We start from the raw sequence: 26,403 nt of genomic DNA on the forward strand, positions 1-26,403 counted from the left end.
TGTCACCACCAGACGAGTACGAAATATAAATACCATTTCCTCTGTGTGGATTTTACAAATTGAACCTTCCACTCAAAACATTCAATGAGACTGGCATATCCGCCATATTGGCTCTTCACAGCTGTGCGATTCCGTCCTTGCAAATACAGCAGGTGTATAACACCTACTGCATTTGCGATCCCAGCACTGCGACCAAGGTCGCAGGCTGGAATAACCATCGATGGCGCCGGCCAGATGCGTAAGCCTCAGCTTACACTGGCTGGCCGGCTTGCGAGGCCAGGAAACTGCGTCTGTGGATGCAGCCCCTGGCCTTGACACTGCCAGACACACCACTGTTTCCAGGAACGCTGGCGGTCCCCGCCCCTTAAATGCCTCTGCCTGTCAATCAGACAAAGGCATAGCAGGGGCGGCGTGCCATCCCGCAGGACCCATTCTGCACATTTGTAGAACGGGTCCTGTGCACGAGCAGATTACTTGTGTGCAAAGCTGAATCAGCCCCTTGAACCAATCATATTAAAAGTACAAGGGGAGCACAGGCAATTTTTGTGGTTGGCATGAAGAGATAATATTGTCTGCTTTTAATATAGCACACAAATGATGCTTTAGTTTTACATTGCAATTCTGAGATGAGCACAAACCTTTTATCTGGATTTTGTCCTAACACTAAATGTGGCCCCTGAATGTAAGGTGCACATCTGAATATTTGGAAAATTGCTTATTTCATAAAATGACCAGTTTCTTACATAATGGTTCTGGTCATTTGCTATTCTAAAATGTTTCCCAAACTATTTTTTATTATCTGAAAGAATAAAAAAACATTTGACTCAGTATTCTGAAAACATTTGAATTGAAATAACAAGAAAAATAAGTTTGCTGTGGAAATGGTATTGCTCAATGAGTTAAGGGCATAAAAAAAAGCTGTTTATTCAATTTAACAATTGTCCCACGGAGTATACTTTGTACAATTGTTGTATATGATGCAAACACAATGATCTAGATCACCTGAATTCCTTGTGTAAAGTTTAGGACTCCTTCCCTGGAGAGGAACTGGACGGTGCCAGTTCTGTGACAGTGCACTTCAAACTGGGGGGGGTTCTCTGAGGCCTTTTTGCCGGCCACAACAACATATGGGTAACCCATCATGTGGGCTTCTTTGACCCTTTTTCCGATAGTTAAATGGTCCCGGTCATCTAAAATAGCCTCGTCTCTCATATGAGGAACTGCACATATAGCGTCATAAAGTTCTTCTGCGGCTGATAATGCCGCCATCTCCTTGCTTCCCTTTTTGGGGGGAATGAGACAAATCTGGTATGGGGCTATAAGACTTGGCCAGTGAATATCGTCTTCGGTAGAGAGTACTTCTATAGATGCTGCCAGCAGTCTTGTAATGCCAATGCCATAGCACCCCATTTCCGCTACCGATGGCTTGTTCTGAGAATCGTAACAGACGGCATTAAACACATGAGAATACTTAGTACCCAGGTAGAACGTATGCGCTATCTCAATGCCCTTGCTCTCCACCAGCTCGCCTTTACACATGGGGCAGTCCTTCTTGTCTGGCTCCAAGACCTCCACATTACCTGCAAACTCACAGCTCCCACACACAAACAACCTGTCCTCGCCTATATTTGCAGGGAGGTGAAACTCGTGTGACATTTTGCCCCCAATATTTCCCGTATCTGCCTGCACTTTGACATACTTCAGACCCAGGTCGCCGAAAAGTTTACAGTAGGCCTCACACACATTACTGTACGTTTGATAGGCTGCCTCCTCTGTTATGTCAAATGTATACATGTCTTTCATGTAAAACTCTCTGCCACGCAGGAGGCCAAAGCAGGGCCTCTTCTCGTCTCTGAACTTCCGTGTGGTCTGGTAGAGCAGCAGAGGAAGCCGCTTGTAACTGATTCCTCCTTCTGTGGCAATCAGGTGGGAAACAGACTCTTCATGGGTGGGCCCCAAGCAGTACTCCTGATCATGCCTGTCCTTCAAACACAGCAGTTCTTTTCCAACTAGATCCCAACGTCCACTCTGTCTCCACAGTTCCGCTGAGCAAAGAGTAGTCATATTGATCTTCTGTCCTCCGATCTCCTGCATTGCCTTATCTACTAGTCGAATGAGTTTCTCCATTGACCTCACAGTGTAGGGAAGGTAGTGGAAACAGCCTGGACTAGAGGGCCGGATTAAGCCTGCTTTAAACATGAGTCTTTGGCTTTTGCTGGAGGGTTCATTTGTTTTGTGTGGAAGTTCAGAGGAATTTTCCTTCCACAGGCTCCCTGGTTGGTAAACCCTGGAGAGCAGCTGGCGTCTTCCTCTGTCCGAGCCATGGTGATGTGTTCTGCTGGCCACTAGGTGGCTTAGTGGTATTCTCAGCAGTCTCACCATCACAAGCCCTCACTGTTAAGACAAGTACAAGATATGGATGAGTGAATGGTTTTAGCTCTCAAGACTATTAAAATGTTTACGTATCTTAAAGAAGATACTCTGATTACAGACAAACAGCAACAGAATAAAATGAAGCATATGAAATTTGATGATAGGAGCAATTAAATAATAATCATCCTAAAATGTATTATTTGAATTACTGAAGATACTCACCCCCTCCAACACCTTTAATCGTAACTTTCATTTGGATCATAGACAGAAGAAATTTGGAAGCACTGCATTAAATTAGACACTTTGCAACCCTGTGGAACTAGGGACATTTTAGCGTTACATGAATGTACATATTTGGGTGGAGTTTTCTTTAGCAACTTTTATGAAAAATTATAGAATGAAACTAATCTTTCCAATATAGAGAATACAAATAAAAACAGATCATGTAGAAATTGCAGAAGAATAGGTCTAAACAAAAACAAATCAGTAACACTAAAAATATCACACTGGACCCTGCAGAATACATCATACTTGACTCCTATTGTTATCCTGCAGAGTACACCATACCTAACTCCTATTGTTACCCTGCAGAATGCACCATGCCTAACTCCTATTGTTACCCTGCAGAATGCACCATGCCTAACTTCTATTGTTACCCTGCAGAATGCACCATGCCTAACTCCTATTGTTACCCTGCAGAGTACACCATGCCTAACTCCTATTGTTACCCTGCAGAATGCACCATGCCTAACTCCTATTGTTACCCTGCAGAATGCACCATGCCTGACTCCTATTGTTACCCTGCAGAATGCACCATGCCTAAATCCTATTGTTACCCTGCAGAATACACCATGCCTAATTCCTATTGTTACCCTGCAGAATAGACCATACCTAACTCCTATTGTTACCCTGCAGAATGCACCATGCCTGGCTCCTATTGTTATCGTGCAGAATAGACCATGCCTAACTACTATTGTTATCCTGCAGAATAGACCAAGCCTAACTCCTATTGTTATCCTGCAGAATACACCATACAAGGCTCCAAATGTTACCCTGCAGAATACAACATACCTGGCTCCTAATATTACCCTGCAGTATATACCATGCCTAAATCCTATTGTTACCCTGCAGAATACACCATACCTAACTCCTATTGTTACCCTGCAGAATAGACCATGCCTAACTCCTATTGTTACCCTGCAGAGTACACCATGCCTAACTCCTATTGTTACCCTGCAGAATGCACCATGCCTAACTCCTATTGTTACCCTGCAGAGTACACCATGCCTAACTCCTATTGTTACCCTGCAGAATGCACCATGCCTAACTCCTATTGTTACCCTGCAGAATGCACCATGCCTGACTCCTATTGTTACCCTGCAGAATGCACCATGCCTAAATCCTATTGTTACCCTGCAGAATACACCATGCCTAATTCCTATTGTTACCCTGCAGAATAGACCATACCTAACTCCTATTGTTACCCTGCAGAATGCACCATGCCTGGCTCCTATTGTTATCGTGCAGAATAGACCATGCCTAACTACTATTGTTATCCTGCAGAATAGACCAAGCCTAACTCCTATTGTTATCCTACAGAATACACCATACAAGGCTCCTAATGTTACCCTGCAGAATACAACATACCTGGCTCCTAATGTTACCCTGCAGTATATACCATGCCTAAATCCTATTGTTACCCTGCAGAATACACCATACCTAACTCCTATTGTTACCCTGCAGAATAGACCATGCCTAACTCCTATTGTTACCCTGCAGAGTACACCATGCCTAACTCCTATTGTTACCCTGCAGAATGCACCATGCCTAACTCCTATTGTTACCCTGCAGAATGCACCATGCCTAACTCCTATTGTTACCCTGCAGAATGCACCATGCCTGACTCCTATTGTTACCCTGCAGAATGCACCATGCCTAAATCCTATTGTTACCCTGCAGAATACACCATGCCTAATTCCTATTGTTACCCTGCAGAATAGACCATACCTAACTCCTATTGTTACCCTGCAGAATGCACCATGCCTGGCTCCTATTGTTATCGTGCAGAATAGACCATGCCTAACTACTATTGTTATCCTGCAGAATACACCATACCTAACTCCTATTGTTACCCTGCAGAATAGACCATGCCTAACTCCTATTGTTACCCTGCAGAGTACACCATGCCTAACTCCTATTGTTACCCTGCAGAATGCACCATGCCTAACTCCTATTGTTACCCTGCAGAGTACACCATGCCTAACTCCTATTGTTACCCTGCAGAATGCACCATGCCTAACTCCTATTGTTACCCTGCAGAATGCACCATGCCTGACTCCTATTGTTACCCTGCAGAATGCACCATGCCTAAATCCTATTGTTACCCTGCAGAATACACCATGCCTAATTCCTATTGTTACCCTGCAGAATAGACCATACCTAACTCCTATTGTTACCCTGCAGAATGCACCATGCCTGGCTCCTATTGTTATCGTGCAGAATAGACCATGCCTAACTACTATTGTTATCCTGCAGAATAGACCATACCTAACTCCTATTGCTACCCTGCAGAATACACCATACAAGGCTCCTAATGTTACCCTGCAGTATATACCATGCCTAAATCCCATTGTTACCCTGCAGAATACACCATGCCTAATTCCTATTGTTACCCTGCAGAATAGACCATACCTAACTCCTATTGTTACCCTGCAGAATGCACCATGCCTGGCTCCTATTGTTATCGTGCAGAATAGACCATGCCTAACTACTATTGTTATCCTGCAGAATACACCATACAAGGCTCCAAATGTTACCCTGCAGAATACAACATACCTGGCTCCTAATGTTACCCTGCAGTATATACCATGCCTAAATCCTATTGTTACCCTGCAGAATAGACCATGCCTAACTCCTATTGTTACCCTGCAGAGTACACCATGCCTAACTCCTATTGTTACCCTGCAGAATGCACCATGCCTAACTCCTATTGTTACCCTGCAGAGTACACCATGCCTAACTCCTATTGTTACCCTGCAGAATGCACCATGCCTAACTCCTATTGTTACCCTGCAGAATGCACCATGCCTGACTCCTATTGTTACCCTGCAGAATGCACCATGCCTAAATCCTATTGTTACCCTGCAGAATACACCATGCCTAATTCCTATTGTTACCCTGCAGAATAGACCATACCTAACTCCTATTGTTACCCTGCAGAATACACCATGCCTAACTCCTATTGTTATCCTGCAGAATAGACCATGCCTAACTACTATTGTTATCCTGCAGAATGCACCATATCTGGCTCCTATTGCTACCCTGCAGAATACACCATACAAGGCTCCAAATGTTACCCTGCAGAATACAACATACCTGGCTCCTAATGTTACCCTGCAGTATATACCATGCCTAAATCCTATTGTTACCCTGCAGAATACACCATACCTAACTCCTATTGTTACCCTGCAGAATAGACCATGCCTAACTCCTATTGTTACCCTGCAGAATGCACCATGCCTGGCTCCTATTGTTACCCTGCAGAGTAAATCATGTCTAAGTCCTATTGTTACCCTGCAGAGTACACCATACCTGGCTCCTATTGTTACCCTGCAGAATGCACCATGCCTAACTCCTATTCTTACCCTCCAGAATGCACCATACCTGACTCCTATTGTTACCCTACAGAGTACACCATACCTGGCTCCTATTGTTGGCAATACCCCATGCCTAACTCCTATTGTTAGCCTACAGAATACTCCATGCCTAACTCCTATTGTTATCCTGCAGAATAGACCATGCCTAACTCCTATTGTTATCCTGCAGAATAGACCATGCCTAACTACTATTGTTAGCCTACAGAATACACCATGCCTAACTCCTATTGTTATCCTGCAGAATAGACCATGCCTAACTACTATTGTTTCCCTGCAGTATGCACCATACCTGGCTCCCATTGTTACCCTGCAGAATGCACCATATCTGGCTCCTATTGGTACCCTGCAGAATGCACCATATCTGGCTCCTATTGCTACCCTGCAGAATACACCATACCTGGCTCCTAATGTTACCCTGCAGAATGCACCATACCTAACTCCTATTGTTACCCTGCAGAGTACACCATGCCTAACTCCTCTTGTTACCCTGCAGAATGCACCATACCTAACTCCTATTGTTACCCTGTAGAATGCACCAAACTCCTACTGTTACGCTGCAGAATGCACCATGCCTGACTCCTATTGTTACCCTGCAGAATGCACCATACTCCTATTGTTACCCTGCAGAATGCACCATACTCCTATTGTTACCCTGCAGAGTACACCATGCCTAACTCCTATTGTTACCCTGCAGAATGCACCAAGCCTGACTCCTATTGTTACCCTGCAGAATGCACCATGCCTAACTTTTATTGTTACCCTGCAGAATGCACCATGCCTGACTCCTATTGTTACCCTGCAGAATGCACCATGCCTAAATCCTATTGTTACCCTGCAGAATACACCATGCCTAACTCCTATTGTTACCCTGCAGAATACACCATGCCTAACTCCTATTGTTATCCTGCAGAATAGACCATGCCTAACTCCCATTGTTATCCTGCAGAATAGACCATGCCTAACTACTATTGTTAGCCTGCAGAATACACCATGCCTAACTCCTATTGTTATCCTGCAGAATAGACCATGCCTAACTACTATTGTTATCCTGCAGAATGCACCATACCTAACTCCTATTGTTACCCTGCAGAGTACACCATGCCTAACTCCTCTTGTTACCCTGCAGAATGCACCAAACTCCTACTGTTACGCTGCAGAATGCACCATGCCTAACTCCTATTGTTACCCTGCAGAATGCACCAAGCCTGACTCCTATTGTTACCCTGCAGAATGCACCATGCCTAACTTTTATTGTTACCCTGCAGAATGCACCATGCCTGACTCCTATTGTTACCCTGCAGAATGCACCATGCCTAAATCCTATTGTTACCCTGCAGAATAGACCATGCCTAACTCCTATTGTTACCCTGCAGAATACACCATGCCTAACTCCTATTGTTATCCTGCAGAATAGACCATGCCTAACTACTATTGTTAGCCTGCAGAATACACCATGCCTAACTCCTATTGTTATCCTGCAGAATAGACCATGCCTAACTCCTATTGTTATCCTGCAGAATGCACCATATCTGGCTCCCATTGTTACCCTGCAGAATGCACCATATCTGGCTCCTATTGCTACCCTGCAGAATGCACCATATCTGGCTCCTATTGCTACCCTGCAGAATACACCATACAAGGCTCCAAATGTTACCCTGCAGAATGCACCATGCCTAACTTTTATTGTTACCCTGCAGAATGCACCATGCCTAACTACTATTGTTATCCTGCAGAATAGACCATGCCTAACTACTATTGTTATCCTGCAGAAAGCACCATATCTGGCTCCCATTGTTACCCTGCAGAATGCACCATATCTGGCTCCCATTGTTACCCTGCAGAATGCACCATATCTGGCTCCCATTGTTACCCTGCAGAATGCACCATATCTGGCTCCTATTGCTACCCTGCAGTATACACCATGCCTGACTCCTCTTGTTACCCTGCAGAATGCACCATACTCCTATTGTTACCCTGCAGAGTAAACCATGCCTAACTCCTATTGTTACCCTGCAGAATAGACCATGCCTAACTCCTATTGTTATCCTGCAGAATAGACCATGCCTAACTACTATTGTTATCCTGCAGAATAGACCATGCCTAACTACTATTGTTATCCTGCAGAAAGCACCATATCTGGCTCCCATTGTTACCCTGCAGAATGCACCATATCTGGCTCCCATTGTTACCCTGCAGAATGCACCATATCTGGCTCCCATTGTTACCCTGCAGAATGCACCATATCTGGCTCCTATTGCTACCCTGCAGTATACACCATGCCTGACTCCTCTTGTTACCCTGCAGAATGCACCATACTCCTATTGTTACCCTGCAGAGTAAACCATGCCTAACTCCTATTGTTACCCTGCAGAATGCACCATGCCTAACTCCTATTGTTACCCTGCAGAATGCACCATGCCTAACTTCTATTGTTACCCTGCAGAATGCACCATGCCTGGCTCCTATTGTTACCCTGCAGAGTACATCATGCCTAAGTCCTATTGTTACCCTGCAGAGTAGACCATACCTGGCTCCTATTGTTATCCTGCAGAATACACCATGTCTAACTACTATTGTTAGCCTACAGAATACACCATATCTGGCTCCCATTGTTACCCTGCAGAATGCACCATATCTGGCTCCTATTGTTACCCTGCAGAATGCACCATACAAGGCTCCAAATGTTACCCTGCGGTATACACCATGCCTGACTCCTATTGTTACCCTGCAGAATGCACCAAGCCTGACTCCTCTTGTTACCCTGCAGAATGCACCATACTCCTATTGTTACCCTGCAGAGTACACCATGCCTAATTCCTATTGTTACCCTGTAGAATGCACCATACTCCTACTGCTACGCTGCTGAATGCACCATGCCTGACTCCTATTGTTACCCTGCAGAATGCACCATACTCCTATTGTTACCCTGCAGAATGCACCATACTCCTATTGTTACCCTGCAGAGTACACTATGCCTAACTCCTATTGTTACCCTGTAGAATGCACCATACTCCTACTGTTACGCTGCAGAATGCACCATGCCTGACTCATATTGTTACCCTGCAAAATGCACCATACTCCTATTGTTACCCTGCAGAATGCACCATACTCCTAATGTTACCCTGCAGAGTACACCATGCCTAACTCCTATTGTTACCCTGCAGAATGCACCATGCCTAACTTCAATTGTTACCCTGCAGAATGCACCATGCCTAACTTCTATTGTTACCCTGCAGAATGCACCAAGCCTGACTCCTATTGTTACCCTGCAGAATGCACAATGCCTAACTTCTATTGTTACCCTGCAGAATGCACCATGCCTGGCTCCTATTGTTACCCTGCAGAATGCACCATATCTGGCTCCTAATACTACCCTGCAGAATACACCATACCTGGCTCCTAATGTTACCATGCAGAATGCACCATACCTAACTCCTATTGTTACCCTGTAGAATGCACCATACTCCTACTGTTACGCTGCAGAATGCACCATGCCCGACTCCCATTGTTACCCTGCAGAATGCACCATACTCCTATTGTTACCCTGCAGAATGCACCATACTCCTATTGTTACCCTGCAGAGTACACCATGCCTAACTCCTATTGTTACCCTGCAGAATGTACCATACTCCTACTGTTAAGCTGGAGAATGCACCATGCCTGACTCCTATTGTTACCCTGCAGAATGCACCATACTCCTATTGTTACCCTGCAGAATGCACCATACTCCTATTGTTACCCTGCAGAGTACACTATGCCTAACTCCTATTGTTACCCTGTAGAATGCACCATACTCCTACTGTTACGCTGCAGAATGCACCATGCCTGACTCATATTGTTACCCTGCAAAATGCACCATACTCCTATAGTTACCCTGCAGAGTACACCATGCCTAACTCCTATTGTTACCCTGCAGAATGCACAATGACTGACTCCTATTGTTACCCTGCAGAATGCACAATGACTGACTCCTATTGTTACCCTGCAGAATGCACCATGCCTAACTTCTATTGTTACCCTGCAGAATGCACCAAGTCTGACTCCTATTGTTACCCTGCAGAATGCACCATGCCTAACTTCTATTGTTACCCTGCAGAATGCACCATGCCTGACTCCTATTGTTACCCTGCAGAATGCACCATGCCTAACTCCTATTGTTACCCTGCAGAATAGACCATGCCTAACTCCTATTGTTACCCTGCAGAATGCACCATGCCTGACTCCTATTGTTACCCTGCAGAGTACATCATACCTAAATCCTATTGTTAGCCTACAGAACACACCATGCCTAACTCCTATTGTTATCCTGCAGAATAGACCATGCCTAACTACTATTGTTATCCTGCAGAATAGACCATGCCTAACTCCTATTGTTAGCCTACAGTATACAACATGCCTAACTACTATTGTTACCCTGCAGAATGCACCATATCTGGCTCCTATTGTTACCCTGCAGAATACACCATACAAGGCTCCAAATGTTACCCTGCAGTATACACCATGCCTGACTCCTATTGTTACCCTGCAGAGTACACCATGCCTAACTCCTATTGTTACCGTGCAGAATGCACCAAGTCTGACTCCTATTGTTACCCTGCAGAATGCACCATGCCTAACTTCTATTGTTACCCAACAGAATGCACCATGCCTAACTTCTATTGTTACCCTGCAGAATGCACCAAGTCTGACTCCTATTGTTACCCTGCAGAATGCACCATGCCTAACTTCTATTGTTACCCTGCAGAATGCACCATGCCTGACTCCTATTGTTACCCTGCAGAGTACACCATGCCTAAATCCTATTGTTACCCTGCAGAATGCACCATGCCTAACTCCTATTGTTACCCTGCAGAATAAACCATGCCTGACTCCTATTGTTACCCTGCAGAATGCACCATAATCCTATTGTTACCCTGCAGAGTACACCATGCCTAACTCCTATTCTTACCCTGCAGAATGCACCATGCCTAACTCCTATTGTTACCCTGCAGAATGCACCATACCTGACTCCTATTGTTACTCTGCAGAATGCACCATACCTGGCTCCTATTGTTACTCTGCAGAATGCACCATACCTGGCTCCTATTGTTATCCTGCAGAATAGACCATGCCTAACTCCTATTGTTACCCTGCAGAATAGACCATGCCTAACTCCTATTGTTACCCTGCAGAGTACACCATGCCTAACTACTATTGTTACCCTGCAGAATGCACCATGCCTAACTCCTATTGTTATCCTGCAGAATACACCATGCCTAACTACTATTGTTACCCTGCAGAATGCACCATGCCTAACTACTATTGTTACCCTGCAGTATGCACCATACCTGGCTCCTAATATTACACTGCAGAGTACACCATGCCTAACTCCCATTGTTACCCTGCAGAATGCACCATATCTGGCTCCTATTGCTACCCTGCAGAATACACCATACCTGGCTCCTAACGTTACCCTGCAGAATACAACATACCTAGCTTCTAATGTTACCCTGCAGTATACACCATGCCTGGCTCCTATTGTTACCCTGCACAATACACCATATCCAGCCCTTAATCTTACCCTGCAAAATGCACCATGCCTGGTTCCTATAGTTACTCTGCAGTATACAGCATATGTCTGGCTTCCTAATGTGACTCCGTATAAGCCGGGTCCATATTAATAGTATACCATGACTGGATCCCTGCAGAATACACCATAACTGGCTCCTATTAATGTCCTGCAGAATACACTAGAACTGATTCAAATTGATCACTACATAATACACCATAACTGGTTGTGAATTGGTAAAAGTAGCACTTTTTTTCTGCAATTTTACAGCCAGATTTAAATCTACAATTTTTCTAATGGTAAAACAAGCCTGGTTTTGTGTATTAAATAAAAATAAAATCACTTTTACCAATTTGCAACATATTACATGTGGCACTATAACTGCCGGTGCGCCAGATGCAATTAGCTGGCGGCCCAGCACCAAATCTACCACCTGCTGATGGCACACAGGGGGAGGCGATAGGCTGCTGGATGGACACGGGGAGGGGAGTTACTGGGGGGGGGCAAAATGTGTGGAATAATGTGTTATATGGGGCACTACTACATATGTAAATGGCTTTACTGTGTGATATAATGTGTAAGGGGCATTACTGTGTGGCATAATGTGTAAGGGTAGTGTTCCTGCTAGGCTGTTTTAGCAGATTTTTTATGGGCAAAATGCACCCTGCCCTTTTAGTGGCACCCTGCTAAAACAGCCTGCTCTTAGCCTTCGCCATCTGCGGGCTGCAGTGTCCTGTGGGTGGGAAAAGTTGCGGTGGCAGATTACCGTCCGGTGTTCACAACATCTATTCACTGTGAGGAGAGAGCTTGGGGGAAGCCCAGCACATTTGTAAGAAGCCCAACACCTCCGCAAAAGCGCCGGCCAGCAACCCCAGCACCCTATCCGCTTTCTAGTGGGAAAACTATAACGGGCACTACTACTGTGTGGCATAATGTGTGTAAGGGGGATGTAGTTATTTTCCCAGCTGTCGGGATGCCGGCACTTAGAATGCCGATGGCACACAGGGAGAGGTGAGAGGCTGCTGGAGGGGCACGGGTAGGTGAGTTGCTGGGGGGGCATAATGTATAAGGGGCACTACTATTGTGTGGAAAAATGTGTTAAATGGGGCACTACTACTATGTGGCATAATCTGTAAAGGGCTAATTGTGTGGTAAATGTAAGGGGCATTACTGTGTGGCATAATGTGTATAAGGGGAATGTAGTTATTTTCCAAGCTGTCGGGATGCTGGCGCTCAGAATGCCAGCACCGGAATCCCGACATCAGTCAGAATCTCGGCACCAGGATCCAGACGGTAGGTAAAGGGGTTAGGGTGAGTTTTAGGGTGAGGCACAGGCACTAGAGGCAGAGGTTAGGTTTAGGATACTTACCAACAGGTGTCGGTGTCCTAACCCTGTCGAAATGCAGGCGTCAGGTTTCTGTCCGCTACCACCGGCATCCCCTACCCAACCCTACTGTGTGGCATAAGCTGAATGGGCTGTTTGTGGGATAAAATGAACAGGCTGTGGAGGGGGATGGGGATTTTAAGATCCTGCTATGTGGCCTACTAAGTTCTAGTTATGCCCTTGCATGCAAACACAGAGGGCTGACTAATATATATGGTCATTTTAAAAAGGACTAACTATGGATTTTATATGAACTTGCATGAGTCATAATGTTTTCTCAAAGGATACTTTTGCATCCATGAAACCATTGTAATTTAAGGGTGTCTCCATTTTTAGGGATTGTCTGACAATGTGTGGCCCTGACAAAGTTTAAACCCAGAGGCAAAAACCTAATCCTGGTCAAACTACACCACCCTGCCAAATTTGGTGGAGCTAGGTCCAAAACTCTGTCCGTTCATAAAAGACAGATGCTTTCTTGCTAATTACATAGATATTTCCTGTCACTATATCATAGGACAGATGTTGGAAATTGCACACAGGAAAAAACGGGTAATGTGCTGTTAAAAGAAAAAACAACTTGACATTTTATAATTATATTACTGAAATTACACTTTTCTGTGCATTCCCAGAGGCTTTGTCAGACTTTCAGATACAAATAAATTTGCATAAATCCTAATTTTCTGCCCACAGCTATAAATACCACAAAGCACTAAACTCATAATAATGAATATAGGATGAATATAGCACTTAATTCATAATGATGAATATAAGATAAATGCTGCTAGATTCCCAGAGAAGGAAAAGCAATCTAGAAGGAAAGGGCTGGGGAGAAAAGAATGACACAGGATTCCAGGGTAGGGAGCCAGGTTTCATTATGACCCATGTCTCCCTGTGAATGGTTTCCTCACTTCATTTCCAGCTGCAATGAATGGATAATACAATTATTGCAAGCTGCTAGGAAAGGTGAATGCATTTCTAATTACTGCAAGTGGAAATGACAGCAGAATGTTATGTCATTATCCCACTTGTGAATGGCCCATGTTGGCTTGTGATTGTCATCCATGTGCTCAGCTGAGAATGATGACAATGTGAGTAGTAATATATCTCATTACACTTACTTATAGTACATTTGGGAACCAGTAAGCACGTCTACCCGCTGTACCCTCTCCCAGCCCGGTTAAGCTTACCACAGACTCGGTTATATATTTCAATCACAAAAACTGCAAGGGTAAGAGGACCCGGAAGTGCTGCCGGAAGTACTCTGGGGGAAGAAAGATAGCGATGCACACTAGGACATGTGCGACAATAAGCTCTACCTGAAACGACATTCCTGGGGGGAAGCCAGGGGATCTAGCTGTAACCAAGCTGCTGACTGTGACTGTGGGGCTGCTGGGGGCACAGCGGGGCAGCAACATCAAAATACCTGAGCTGCCATAAGAAGGGAGGCATTGGAGGTAGGAGGCTATTACAGCCTGCACATCAGTGTACACAACAGGTTTGCAGTGGCTCCCCAGCTGTCCAAATCTGACAGGACATGGCATGCTGATACTTGTAGTTCCACAGCAATTGGAGTGCCACAGTTGTGTAGCTACTTCTTGCTTAGATAAGATTAGTATACTTGACCTGAACTGCATTTGTATCAGATTAATATACTTGACCTGACCTGCATTTGTATCGGATTAATAGACCACATACTTTGACTCTTCTTTTTATTTGTACACATCTCCCATCTACCAAAGCAGTTTCCCTTTCACATTAACCTCCTGTAAGTTTCAGACAGTCCCTATTCTTCCGCTTATAGAGACAGATGTGTGTTTTACTGCTGCTCTCTCTGGTCCCATGAAATAAGCAATTCTGGACACTTTTAAGTAAAAACAAATTTATTTTGTATAGTTGGATCATTTACATCTGTGTCTAAGCAGTTCTGTTAAACCTGGTCCCTGTCATTTGCACAGTATCTCATCTTTGTACAGTCCTAAGATCCTAATCGTGATGCTGTAGATCATTCACTTTTTTACTAATATGTGTGCACATCTGGACATTTGTGCTGCCTACAGACGGCACAGACATACTAACACATTTTATGTGTGTGTGTGTATATATATATATATATACACACACAAAGATGAATTACTAATAAGATCCCATTGTCCTCATTTGGCTCCAGTGTTCTGCATTAACGCTATTCACATACACTCCGATTACGTTATTGGTTGCAGTGTTATTTTGTGTGCTGGTTTTAATTCACATACTCTTCAGAACCAGACTACAAGTGTGTTTCTTATTATTCTGTTCTATTAAACAGCAAAATATGGTACTGTCACCCAGACACATTTGCTCAATGCCCCTTACAAGAAATAGGGCCATTGGATACATTTAAAATTAAGGGCCTGATTCAGAGCCGCTCGTAAGCGGCCGCTCGTTCGCTCCGAGTGATGTTTTGTTCGCTCGTTCAGACCTAGAGGCGTGAACAGACCGCAAAGAGCGAACAGTTCATTTGAATTGCCACCCCTATTTTCAGGATGAGCGAGCGCTAATTGCGTCCGGCTCTGAATCAGGCCCTAAGTCCCATTCCATGAATAAGGTTGAATAATGAATCTAGAGCTTTCTTTTGTCGTAAATTAGTTAAAGCTTAAGCTGCATACACAACTTAACGATTTTATTAACCAACGTTCAGATTTTCCCTTGAAAGAGTGAACGAAAATCGTTTACAAAAATTGTTGGTTGCTAAATTAATGAACGATTTTGGCAACGATTTTCATGAACGATTTTTTAATCATGCATACAGTGAATGCACATCGTTCATAGGTTCATTCTGTACAACACGAACGATTTTCTGAATGAAATATGTTGGACAGTCAGAATGGACGATGAACTACAAACAGGAGCGCGCTTGAACGATTATCGTTCAGCGTTCACCCCCAAAAATTAACAATTTTTTAAACGATTTAACGATATCAACGTCGTTATAGTTAAATCGTTCAAAAAATCGTTACGTGTGTACGCTCCTTTGAACTCGATTCTAGTAAAAAAAAAAGATCGTAATTGTTGCAAAACAAAAAATTACAATGTACTTGTGACGGAACAGGACTCAGACCACCTACAAAATCCAAGTCCCCTCTATCTTCGCTCAAGCCATACTTTATAGTTAGATATAATGTTGTGGTCTCCTAGTACAGCTAATAGCTCAGCGGGTGTCAGTGCTTTGTAAGCCAGTTCTCACTGTAGTATTGTACAGGACCGGGAAGGTTGGTTGCTGTCATGGATCCCAAGGCCCCAGAGGATGATGAGGTCATGGACCAGTTTATGGATAAATTCCAAACCCAGAAGTACAAAGGAGCATTTAGTGAGGACAAATGGGAGGAGGTAAGACTGAGTCACTTTTGTCATTTGTGCATTGAATGATATCAATATAATTGTCCGTGTATCGTGCAATTTACATTATTTGTCAACATGCTACTTTTTATATACGGTAATAATGTATAGAGCAATTCTGACAAAATGCTATTCAGAAGATAATACAAAGGAACATAGACATCTGCACACAATAATATTATGGATAACCCTCCAATGATTTGATAGGTGAGGGGTGCTGCCAAGAGACAAATACACGTATATATTCAAAAAGCCCCAAGAAGGGGGAAAGAAAAAGTTGTCTACAGTATGGCGCACAGAAATGTATATAGAAAATAAAAATCAATCTTTATTGGATATACATTAAAATGCCCCAACATGGGACATAGCCAACGAAATAGAGGTTAAAAATAGAAAAAATAATAATATAAAGAATGTGAAGATAACTGAAATACGTGAAAAATTAAAATTAAATAAATCCCTTGCTGTGTGACTGTATTATTATTCCTGAGTCATTATATGGGTGAAACTCAGAGTCAAGATGTCACATATACATGCAGGTGTTGATTGTAAATAATTTTAATTGGACATTAGGTAAGTGAAAAAAATCTTTATGTCTTTGTCCTGATGTACAGGCAAATTGAGAAATCTCAATTATTATATTATGGAAGATTTTATTATTCACTTACTATCTCAACATAATATTTTATCCAATTAATGCATATTATTTAACATGTGTGCTTATTGCCACTATATAGTTATTCACTGTGAATCGCTCCACTGTTGATGTAATTATATATTGTGTCTATTAATTGGTTATAGACCTCATGAGAGCAATATTAATTGGAATAAGTAGAGATTTAATGAAATTAATTCACAATATTTTTGCAGAATAGTGACATCAAATTAACCACAATGTGGGTGAAATCCCACTGTAAGCTAAGCTCATCTCAAACATAGGTATATTCATAAGGTCTCTTACGCATTGTGAGTACCCTTCAGATCTATTACTAATATATGGTGAGCTAGCATAGAAATCATACTGTGATTGTATCGTACTGTGATTGAATAAATTGCTGATATGGTAGCTGTGCTACAAATGTTTCTTCACATGGATACAATCTTGACAGGTGTGGGTTTCAATTGACAACAGAGTTTCTACATAACCGCGTGACTCATATTAACGTAGGATAACATGGTGTAAACTAATTATATCATCATACATTGGTATTATAACTTCTTTAGTTCACAACACATGTGGTACACACAGCGGGCGTGCCAAAGCGCGTTTCGCTGTGAGTCAGCTTTGTCAAGGCAAGCCGATTGCTATTACTGCCTCACACTATATTCCTAATCACAAACCAATCAAAATCTGTTATCCGGTCACGTGATTGTCCCGACCAATCAAAGACCCTTTAGTATTATTGTTAGCAGTCCTGTCTCTCATCCAATTAAACAGTTCGTTTCAAACACTCCTCATAGTGGGTGTGTAATTATCTACCAATAGGATTACAGATATATCGTGTTAATGATAAATGTTTATTATTAAGTATTATAGCCACAAATGGGCGATATGAATATAAGAAGAAGGGGGAACATCATAAATAGTTATACTAACTGGTAAGTATAGATGTATTTCTCCAAACGTTAGTACATAGAAAGCATCATAATTAAGAAGATGGTAATCCCGATATATACTATTAACAAAAGTTAAAAATAAGATGCAGTGCAATCACTCCTCATGGTGGGTGTGTATTACTCTACCAATAGGGTTACAGATATATCGTATTGATGGTAAATGTTTGTTATTAGATGTTATGGTTACAGGTAGGCAATATGAATATAAAAGGAAAGGGGAACATCATAAGTAATTATACTAATTGGTAAGTATAGGTGTATTTGTCCAGACGTTAGTACATAGACAGCATCATAATTGAAAAGATAGTAATCCCGACATATAATATTAACAAAAGTTAAAAGTAAGATTCAGTGCAAACCCAGAATATAATAATACATCAATAGAATCAATATATTGATGAAATGTAATTGAACAAAAAAGAGAATAGGAAATAAGAAATGTATCAATAAATATGGTGAATATCATGTACCTGTGAAAAAGGAGGGGGGGGGGGGGTTTGTGAATATGGTCATATATATGAAGATATAAAAATATAATATCTTAAGACTCAAAGCTTTAGCGAATCCAACAAGGTTAACCCATCTGTCAACCGTAAAGAAAAGAAAAAAAAAAGGGGAGTGGTTAATGAAAATAAATATAAGGTAGAATAAATAAAGTGATATGGTGAATAGTGCATGCATGCGAAGATCAAGTATATATAAAGAGTGATATGTGTATACATATATGTATGTGTACATATATAAATATACGTGTGAAATCTCCCGGTTATATTATATATTCATAAGTGAGAATTATGAGGAACTAAGTGAAGTGAATAATAATTGGTTGAAGTGTGAAGAAAAAGGGGGGGAAAAAAAATAAAAATAAGAAAAATTGCAGTGGGGGAACGGGGACATAAACAAAATCTAATCCCTCCCTGAGATATCTTTAAACTCAGAGCCGGACAGACCAGGTAACGTGACCCGTCCTCCAACTACAGGAAAAAAATATAAATAATGAAATAAAAAATAAAAATGTATCAGAATAAGTGAAAGAGGGGGTCGGTGATAGTCCCCCCACACAACCCGAGATATATTTAAACTCGGATTGGGGAAGGAGGGCAGCAGCACCCTCAACAGAAAAAAAGAGAGAAAGGGGGACAAAGAGATAAATATATATATTAGTAAATATATATTACTTATATTACACATAAAAATAAAATAATATAATGATGGTGATGTCAGGACAAGTAACTGCCAACCATCACCTACAACCCTCGGGAACCTTTAAAAGAAAATGGTATTAAGGAAAAATTGGCAGCGAAGGAGCAGAAATATAGACAGAGGCCCTCATTCAGAGCCGTACGCTCTGAGCAGAGCGCACGCTCTGAATGAGGGCCGGGCTCCATTTTCATGGAGCGTCCTCCTGGACGCTCGTATAGCTGTGGGTCACCACCCACAGGCTATACGAGCGTGCATTGTGATGGTCGCGACGGTGCGAGCCGGAGCCTGTGGTTGAGGTTTTCAACCGCAAGCTCCGGAGTGATTTTGGCTCTATCAGAGCCAAAATCACTCCCACTGACATCACTAGTGATGTCAGTGGGCCGGCTTTTGACGGGAGGCGTTCCCGTCAAACAATCAACATTGACAGCACGCCCCCTTTGATCGGACACAACGAGCGAAGGACTTTCCTTCGCTCGTCGCGTCTGGCGCATGCGCACGACGGAGCTCCCTCTGTCGTGCGCATGCTCAGTCCATAACATCGACCCACTTGCGAGCGGACAGCCGCTCGCGAGTGGGTCTGAATCAGACCCGAGATATGTTTAAACTCGGGGTGGGGAGGGAGAGCAGCGACACCCCCAATAAAGAAGAGGGGGAAGAAAGAAGGGGAAAAGAGGGGGGGGGGAAAGAAAAAATAAATAGATAAGAATATATTATATATTAAGTTATATTAATTCATTATATTATGAATGAAGATAAAATGATAATGAGACTGCCAGGAAAAGTAACTATCAACCGTCACACTCCAGCACCCTAGGACCCTTTATTGGGGGTGACGCTGCTCTCCCTCCCCACCCCGAGTTTAAACATATCTTGGGTTTGGGAGGGTTGTCACCGACCCCCTCCCCCATTTATTTAATTGTTATTGTTTTATCCAACTTACAATTTATTATTTATTTTTCTTATATGGCTGAGGGACGGGTTACCTTACCCGGTCCCTCTGGCTTTGAGTTCATACTATCTTAGGGAAGGAGTAGATTCTGTCTATATTTCTGCTCCTTCGCTGCCAATTTTTCCTTAATACCATTTTCTTTTAAAGGTTCCCGAGGGTTGTAGGTGATGGTTGGCAGTTACTTGTCCTGACATCACCATCATTATATTATTTAATTTTTATGTGTAATATAAGTAATATATATTTACTAATATATATATTTATCTCTTTGTCCCCCTTTCTCTCTTTTTTTCTGTTGAGGGTGCTGCTGCCCTCCTTCCCCAATCCGAGTTTAAATATATCTCGGGTTGTGTGGGGGGGACTATCACCGACCCCCTCTTTCACTTATTCTGATACATTTTTATTTTTTATTTCATTATTTATATTTTTTTCCTGTAGTTGGAGGACGGGTCACGTTACCTGGTCTGTCCGGCTCTGAGTTTAAAGATATCTCAGGGAGGGATTAGATTTTGTTTATGTCCCCGTTCCCCCACTGCAATTTTTCTTATTTTTATTTTTTTTCCCCCATTTATCTTTTTCCCCCCCTTTTTCTTCACACTTCAACCAATTATTATTCACTTCACTTAGTTCCTCATAATTCTCACTTATGAATATATAATATAACCGGGAGATTTCACACGTATATTTATATATGTACACATACATATATGTATACACATATCACTCTTTATATATACTTGATCTTCGCATGCATGCACTATTCACCATATCACTTTATTTATTCTACCTTATATTTATTTTCATTAACCACTCCCCTTTTTTTTTTCTTTTCTTTACGGTTGACAGATGGGTTAACCTTGTTGGATTCGCTAAAGCTTTGAGTCTTAAGATATTATATTTTTATATCTTCATATATATGACCATATTCACAAACCCCCCCCCCCCTCCTTTTTCACAGGTACATGATATTCACCATATTTATTGATACATTTCTTATTTCCTATTCTCTTTTTTGTTCAATTACATTTCATCAATATATTGATTCTATTGATGTATTATTATATTCTGGGTTTGCACTGTATCTTACTTTTAACTTTTGTTAATATTATATGTCGGGATTACTATCTTTTCAATTATGATGCTGTCTATGTACTAACGTTTGGACAAATACACCTATACTTACCAATTAGTATAATTACTTATGATGTTCCCCTTTCCTTTAATATTCATATTGCCTACCTGTAACCATAACATCTAATAACAAACATTTACCATCAATACGATATATCTGTAACCCTATTGGTAGAGTAATACACACCCACCATGAGGAGTGATTGCACTGCATCTTATTTTTAACTTTTGTTAATAGTATATATCGGGATTACCATCTTCTTAATTATGATGCTTTCTATGTACTAACGTTTGGAGAAATACATCTATACTTACCAGTTAGTATAACTATTTATGATGTTCCCCCTTCTTCTTATATTCATATCGCCCATTTGTGGCTATAATACTTAATAATAAACATTTATCATTAACACGATATATCTGTAATCCTATTGGTAGATAATTACACACCCACTATGAGGAGTGTTTGAAACGAACTGTTTAATTGGATGAGAGACAGGACTGCTAACAATAATACTAAAGGGTCTTTGATTGGTCGGGACAATCACGTGACCGGATAACAGATTTTGATTGGTTTGTGATTAGGAATATAGTGTGAGGCAGTAATAGCAATCGGCTTGCCTTGACAAAGCTGACTCACAGCGAAACGCGCTTTGGCACGCCCGCTGTGTGTACCACATGTGTTGTGAACTAAAGAAGTTATAATACCAATGTATGATGATATAATTAGTTTACACCATGTTATCCTACGTTAATATGAGTCACGCGGTTATGTAGAAACTCTGTTGTCAATTGAAACCCACACCTGTCAAGATTGTATCCATGTGAAGAAACATTTGTAGCACAGCTACCATATCAGCAATTTATTCAATCACAGTACGATACAATCACAGTATGATTTCTATGCTAGCTCACCATATATTAGTAATAGATCTGAAGGGTACTCACAATGCGTAAGAGACCTTATGAATATACCTATGTTTGAGATGAGCTTAGCTTACAGTGGGATTTCACCCACATTGTGGTTAATTTGATGTCACTATTCTGCAAGAATATTGTGAATTAATTTCATTAAATCTCTACTTATTCCAATTAATATTGCTCTCATGAGGTCTATAACCAATTAATAGACACAATATATAATTACATCAACAGTGGAGCGATTCACAGTGAATAACTATATAGTGGCAATAAGCACACATGTTAAATAATATGCATTAATTGGATAAAATATTATGTTGAGATAGTAAGTGAATAATAAAATCTTCCATAATATAATAATTGAGATTTCTCAATTTGCCTGTACATCAGGACAAAGACACAAAGATTTTTTTCACTTACCTAATGTCCAATTAAAATTATTTACAATCAACACCTGCATGTATATGTGACATCTTGACTCTGAGTTTCACCCATATAATGACTCAGGAATAATAATACAGTCACACAGCAAGGGATTTATTTAATTTTTATTTTTCACGTATTTCAGTTATCTTCACATTCTTTATATTATTATTTTTTCTATTTTTAACCTCTATTTCGCTGGCTATGTCCCATGTTGGGGCATTTTAATGTATATCCAATAAAGATTGATTTTTATTTTCTATATACATTTCTGTGCGCCATACTGTAGACAACTTTTTCTTTCCCCCTTCTTGGGTTTTTTTAAAAAAATGCTATTCAGAAAAGAAGGAAAGTGGGAAAAAGTAAAGTGTGATGGAAAATGTTCTCCCACTTCCATTAGACACCGCAGATCTTACAGAAGGTTTACAATGAACAAGAGGGCTGATATAGGACATAAAGCTCAGAAGACAAAGCATATCATGCCAGTGAGGCTTGCTGACATCACCAGGCATAACCCTAGTGTGAGTCCAAAAACTTGCAACCTGTACAGATCATTTCTACTTCAGGGTCCATAGGGTATCCACAGGATACCTTGGGGTATAGGCTATGGCGGCAGACATCCAGGCACCACAGAGTTAAATTTTCAGCCTCCCAGGATGCACTGGGGTCCCTCTCCTATACCCCGCCCCCGAGCCTCAGGCCACTCCGTTTTCCTAGGTGCCTGGCCGGACCAGTCGCACCGTACAGAGGGGGTCTTTTTAAGGCCCCTGAATATTTCTTCACAGCTGTGGCTGCACAACTAGAGTGCTCCAGCATAGGACAGTCAGTATTGACGTCCATGCTGTCACTCCTACACTCCGCCGGTACCAGAACGCCGGTACCGATCCGGGGATGCTGGTAGGTAGCTGGGGTCACAGCTAGCGGTGATCCCTGGCTACCTGGACTGTGGCCGGATGCACGGGGAACAAGGTAAGTGGCGGGGTCCCGCGGTGGGCACCCGCCGGTAACACAGTCCTGTTTGGTCCCCAGGCAGGGGGCTCCCTGGGGACCAGCTGCGCGTGGGGCCAGGTACTGATCCTGCGCCTTCCACTAGACCACCAGGGACAGCGGGCCGCAACATGTGCGGTACAGCGCGGCGTCCCAGGGGTTAATAGCACGCCAGGGGAGAACGCCTTCCCTGTCTCACAGCCGGCGTCTCCCCCGCTGCACAGTGCCATTCCACAGCGGTCTGAGCGGGCTGTGTCAGCGCTCCTCCCCCGGGCCCTGCCTTCTCTCTGCTCCTCGGTGGCCATTTTCTCACTACATGTGCTGGGGATGGCAAATGCTGCTGGAAGCTGATACAGATGCCATTGCGGTCCGGGTCCCCCGCATACCTCTCCTTCAATTAAGGTCAGTGTATGCAGCACTGTTTCCTACCAGGCTCTGGTCTGTGTAGTTGATCGCAGTGCTTGTAATGCAGGATGTTATCTGTGCATTGTTTGTGACTTAAATGCTAGCGCTGTTTGCCTGTACTTTCATTTCTGACTGTCAGCCTTTTCCTATCCCTGTTCTTCTGCTACAGCCCTTGCGGTGCGGTGTCACAGGGTGTTTATTACCTCACAGTAAACGTGGTTTTTCTGTGTGGGAGGTCACATACGCTCCGTTCACACTCCTCATGTCGGAAAGTGAATGAGGATATCCTCTTCCAGCTATAATGTACTGATATCATGTGCAGTTAGCGGAGGGATATGTAGACGCTGAGGGTTTAGGAGGGCATGTTGTATTATATATCACGCCCCATTTCTGTCACTGTGCCTGCACAAAAAAGGGGACCGCCCTCGGCTGGCTAAGATGCTTACAGCCTTTGTGGGCAACGCCCCCTGCGTTTCCCCATAGGGGTTATCGCAGCCTGTGGTGGTCTCATCACATGCAGGGGTTCCTGGACAGTTGATGGTACCCTAGTGTATCCTGTTTTTCGCCCCCCCAGGTCTCGCAGGAGCCTGTGTGGGTGAATTTATGGTCCAAATGGTATAGCACCTGATGGACGTTTTACAGGGGGAGTCACCATTTCGGCCTTCTAAACGGCCTTTCGGGTCTCAGACGGGTAAAGACATAACGTCTGATGACGGTGACATTATTGACTTTTTCAGACACGAGCCCCTTAGTGCAAAGGAGGCGTAGTCTGGGTCTAAAGTCTATATACCTGGCCTTCTACGGGCAGTCCGTGCGGCTTTGGTTATTACATATCCCCCGTGGCTAAATCCAAATATGCCTTCTTTAAGGATAAGGGTGTTGCCACTGTAATTCCTCTATCTGGTCAGGTGGATCATTTAGAGGAGGCGTGGAAAATCCGGGTAAGCGGTTCCAGCCTCAAAAACGGTTGACCTTTTGCATACCCCTTTTGCGGATAATTGCATTTCCAAATGGGAGTTACCTTTACGGGTAGATTCTCATGTTACACGCCTAGTGAGGAGTGCTACGTTGCCCGTGCCCTCCAGGTCCTCTTTGAAGGAGGTTCCAGATTGCAAGGTGCAAATATATCTAAAATCCAATATTCCCTTGCTGGAGGGGCTTCCAGGCCGGCTATGGCCGTGTGCTGGGGGGCCAGAGCCATGGAACACTGAGTAGGTAACTGGATCTCTGCACACTGACTCTCCAGCACAGCAGGTGGATAGTGGCAAATTCTCAGAGACTTTGCCACGCTCATAATGAGACGGTCTTACATATAGCCTACTCCTTTCCAGAATCTCCTCGGCAGCAGTAGCGGCTTGCCGCTCCCTGTGGTTGCGCTCTTGGAAAGCGGACGCAGATTCCATTTGGAATGCTTTGCCTTTTACGGGACAAGTCCTGTTCGGCCCTCGTCTGGACGCAATTGTGGCCCTGCAGGCAGCAGCTACGTCTGCGTGTCTGCCATCGGCTACAGTCCCATCAGGGTCTGGGACTTTGTCTTTCGGCCCTGTGAGGCCAGGGTAAGTCTAAAATACAGCTTTCCAAGACAGTCAGTAGCCAGGAAATCTGCTCAGCCATAAGAACAAGCTTGGAGTACAAGACATCCTACTCCCAAGTTGGACTATAAGCCTTCAGCCTCACGGGACGGGCCTCCTCTCGGGAGCCCCCAGAGTTGGAGGCCGGCTTCTCCAGTTCGCCCAGTGCTGGTGTCTGACCACCACGGACACTGGGGTAAGAGAAGTATTTTATTGAAGGTATGTCCTCTCCTCCCGGTAAAAGCCTCCCAGACGGTTTTTCGTTACAGGTCTTCTGTCAATTCAGGACAAGGCCCTGTAATTTTTGAGGGTGTTACACTCTATGCTCCAGGCAGGAGTTATAGTACCTATTCCGTTGCCCCAAAGGGGAACGAGGTATTACTCCATCCTCTTTCTGGTACAGACACTCAATGGGTCTTACCAGGACATTCTCAACCTCGAATCCTTCAACAAATTCTTAAGGGTTCCTCGGTTCGGGAGGGGGACCCTGCATTCCATCATTCAATGGAGCCTGGGAATTTTGTGGTGTCGTTGGATATCTTCAGGGTGACTACCTGAATATCCCTCTTTTCTTAGCACACCAGTGTTTTCCTCAGGTTTGCAGTGGTCGATAAGCATTTCCAGTTTCTGGCATTGCCCCTTGGTCTGGCCTCCGCGCCTCACGGTTTACCAGGGTCATGGTAGTTATGGCAGCCCACCTGCGGATGCAGGGGGTCCGCTTGTTACCCTATCCGAGTGACCTCCTGTTGTTACCACGGTCTCCAGAGATACTTCAGTGCTATATGCAACGGACAATATCTGTGTTGCTACGTTAGGGCTGACTGATAAACTGGAAATGGTCCTCTCTGATTCTTCACAGA

At 43.1% G+C, this 26,403-nt stretch overlaps 2 protein-coding genes across 6 annotated transcripts in view; one reads left to right on the top strand and one right to left on the bottom strand.

The window, feature by feature from the left end:
• Window positions 1–883: 883 nt before the first annotated feature.
• Window positions 884–14,237, bottom strand: PARS2 (prolyl-tRNA synthetase 2, mitochondrial). 3 transcript variants are annotated; one of them, XM_088461868.1, is made up of 2 exons: window positions 14,149–14,237; window positions 884–2,394 (listed from the first exon to the last, which is right to left on the bottom strand). In XM_088461868.1, exon 2 carries the CDS (start codon window positions 2,380–2,382, stop codon window positions 994–996), a length of 1,389 nt encoding a protein of 462 aa, XP_088317994.1. In that variant the 5' UTR covers window positions 2,383–2,394; window positions 14,149–14,237; the 3' UTR covers window positions 884–993. The 3 variants fall into 3 exon arrangements, with proteins under 3 accessions (XP_088317994.1, XP_088317995.1, XP_088317996.1); XM_088461869.1 differs by having other exon boundaries at window positions 14,080–14,168; XM_088461870.1 differs by lacking the exon at window positions 14,149–14,237 and adding an exon at window positions 12,947–12,965.
• TTC4 (tetratricopeptide repeat domain 4) overlaps window positions 14,208–26,403 on the top strand; it is a 47,950-nt gene continuing 35,754 nt past the window's right edge. Inside the window, exons 1-2 of one of the 3 annotated variants that reach the window (XM_088461871.1) lie at window positions 14,208–14,415; window positions 16,200–16,327. In XM_088461871.1, the coding sequence (XP_088317997.1) occupies window positions 16,223–16,327 (105 nt within the window). In that variant the 5' untranslated portion in view covers window positions 14,208–14,415; window positions 16,200–16,222. Of the gene's footprint in view, window positions 14,416–16,199; window positions 16,328–23,086; window positions 23,102–26,403 lie in introns of those variants that run through there. The other 2 variants (XM_088461872.1, XM_088461873.1) reach the window with 2 other exon arrangements.

The sequence above is a fragment of the Taudactylus pleione genome, unplaced genomic scaffold, assembly GCF_031769625.1.
Source record: "Taudactylus pleione unplaced genomic scaffold, aTauple2 ptg001123l, whole genome shotgun sequence".
Taxonomy (NCBI): domain Eukaryota; kingdom Metazoa; phylum Chordata; class Amphibia; order Anura; family Myobatrachidae; genus Taudactylus; species Taudactylus pleione.

Bases quoted from the DNA above. Each gene is read 5' to 3' on its own strand.
- PARS2 (XM_088461868.1), bottom strand. From the start codon at position 2,382: ATGGTGAGACTGCTGAGAATACCACTAAGCCACCTAGTGGCCAGCAGA.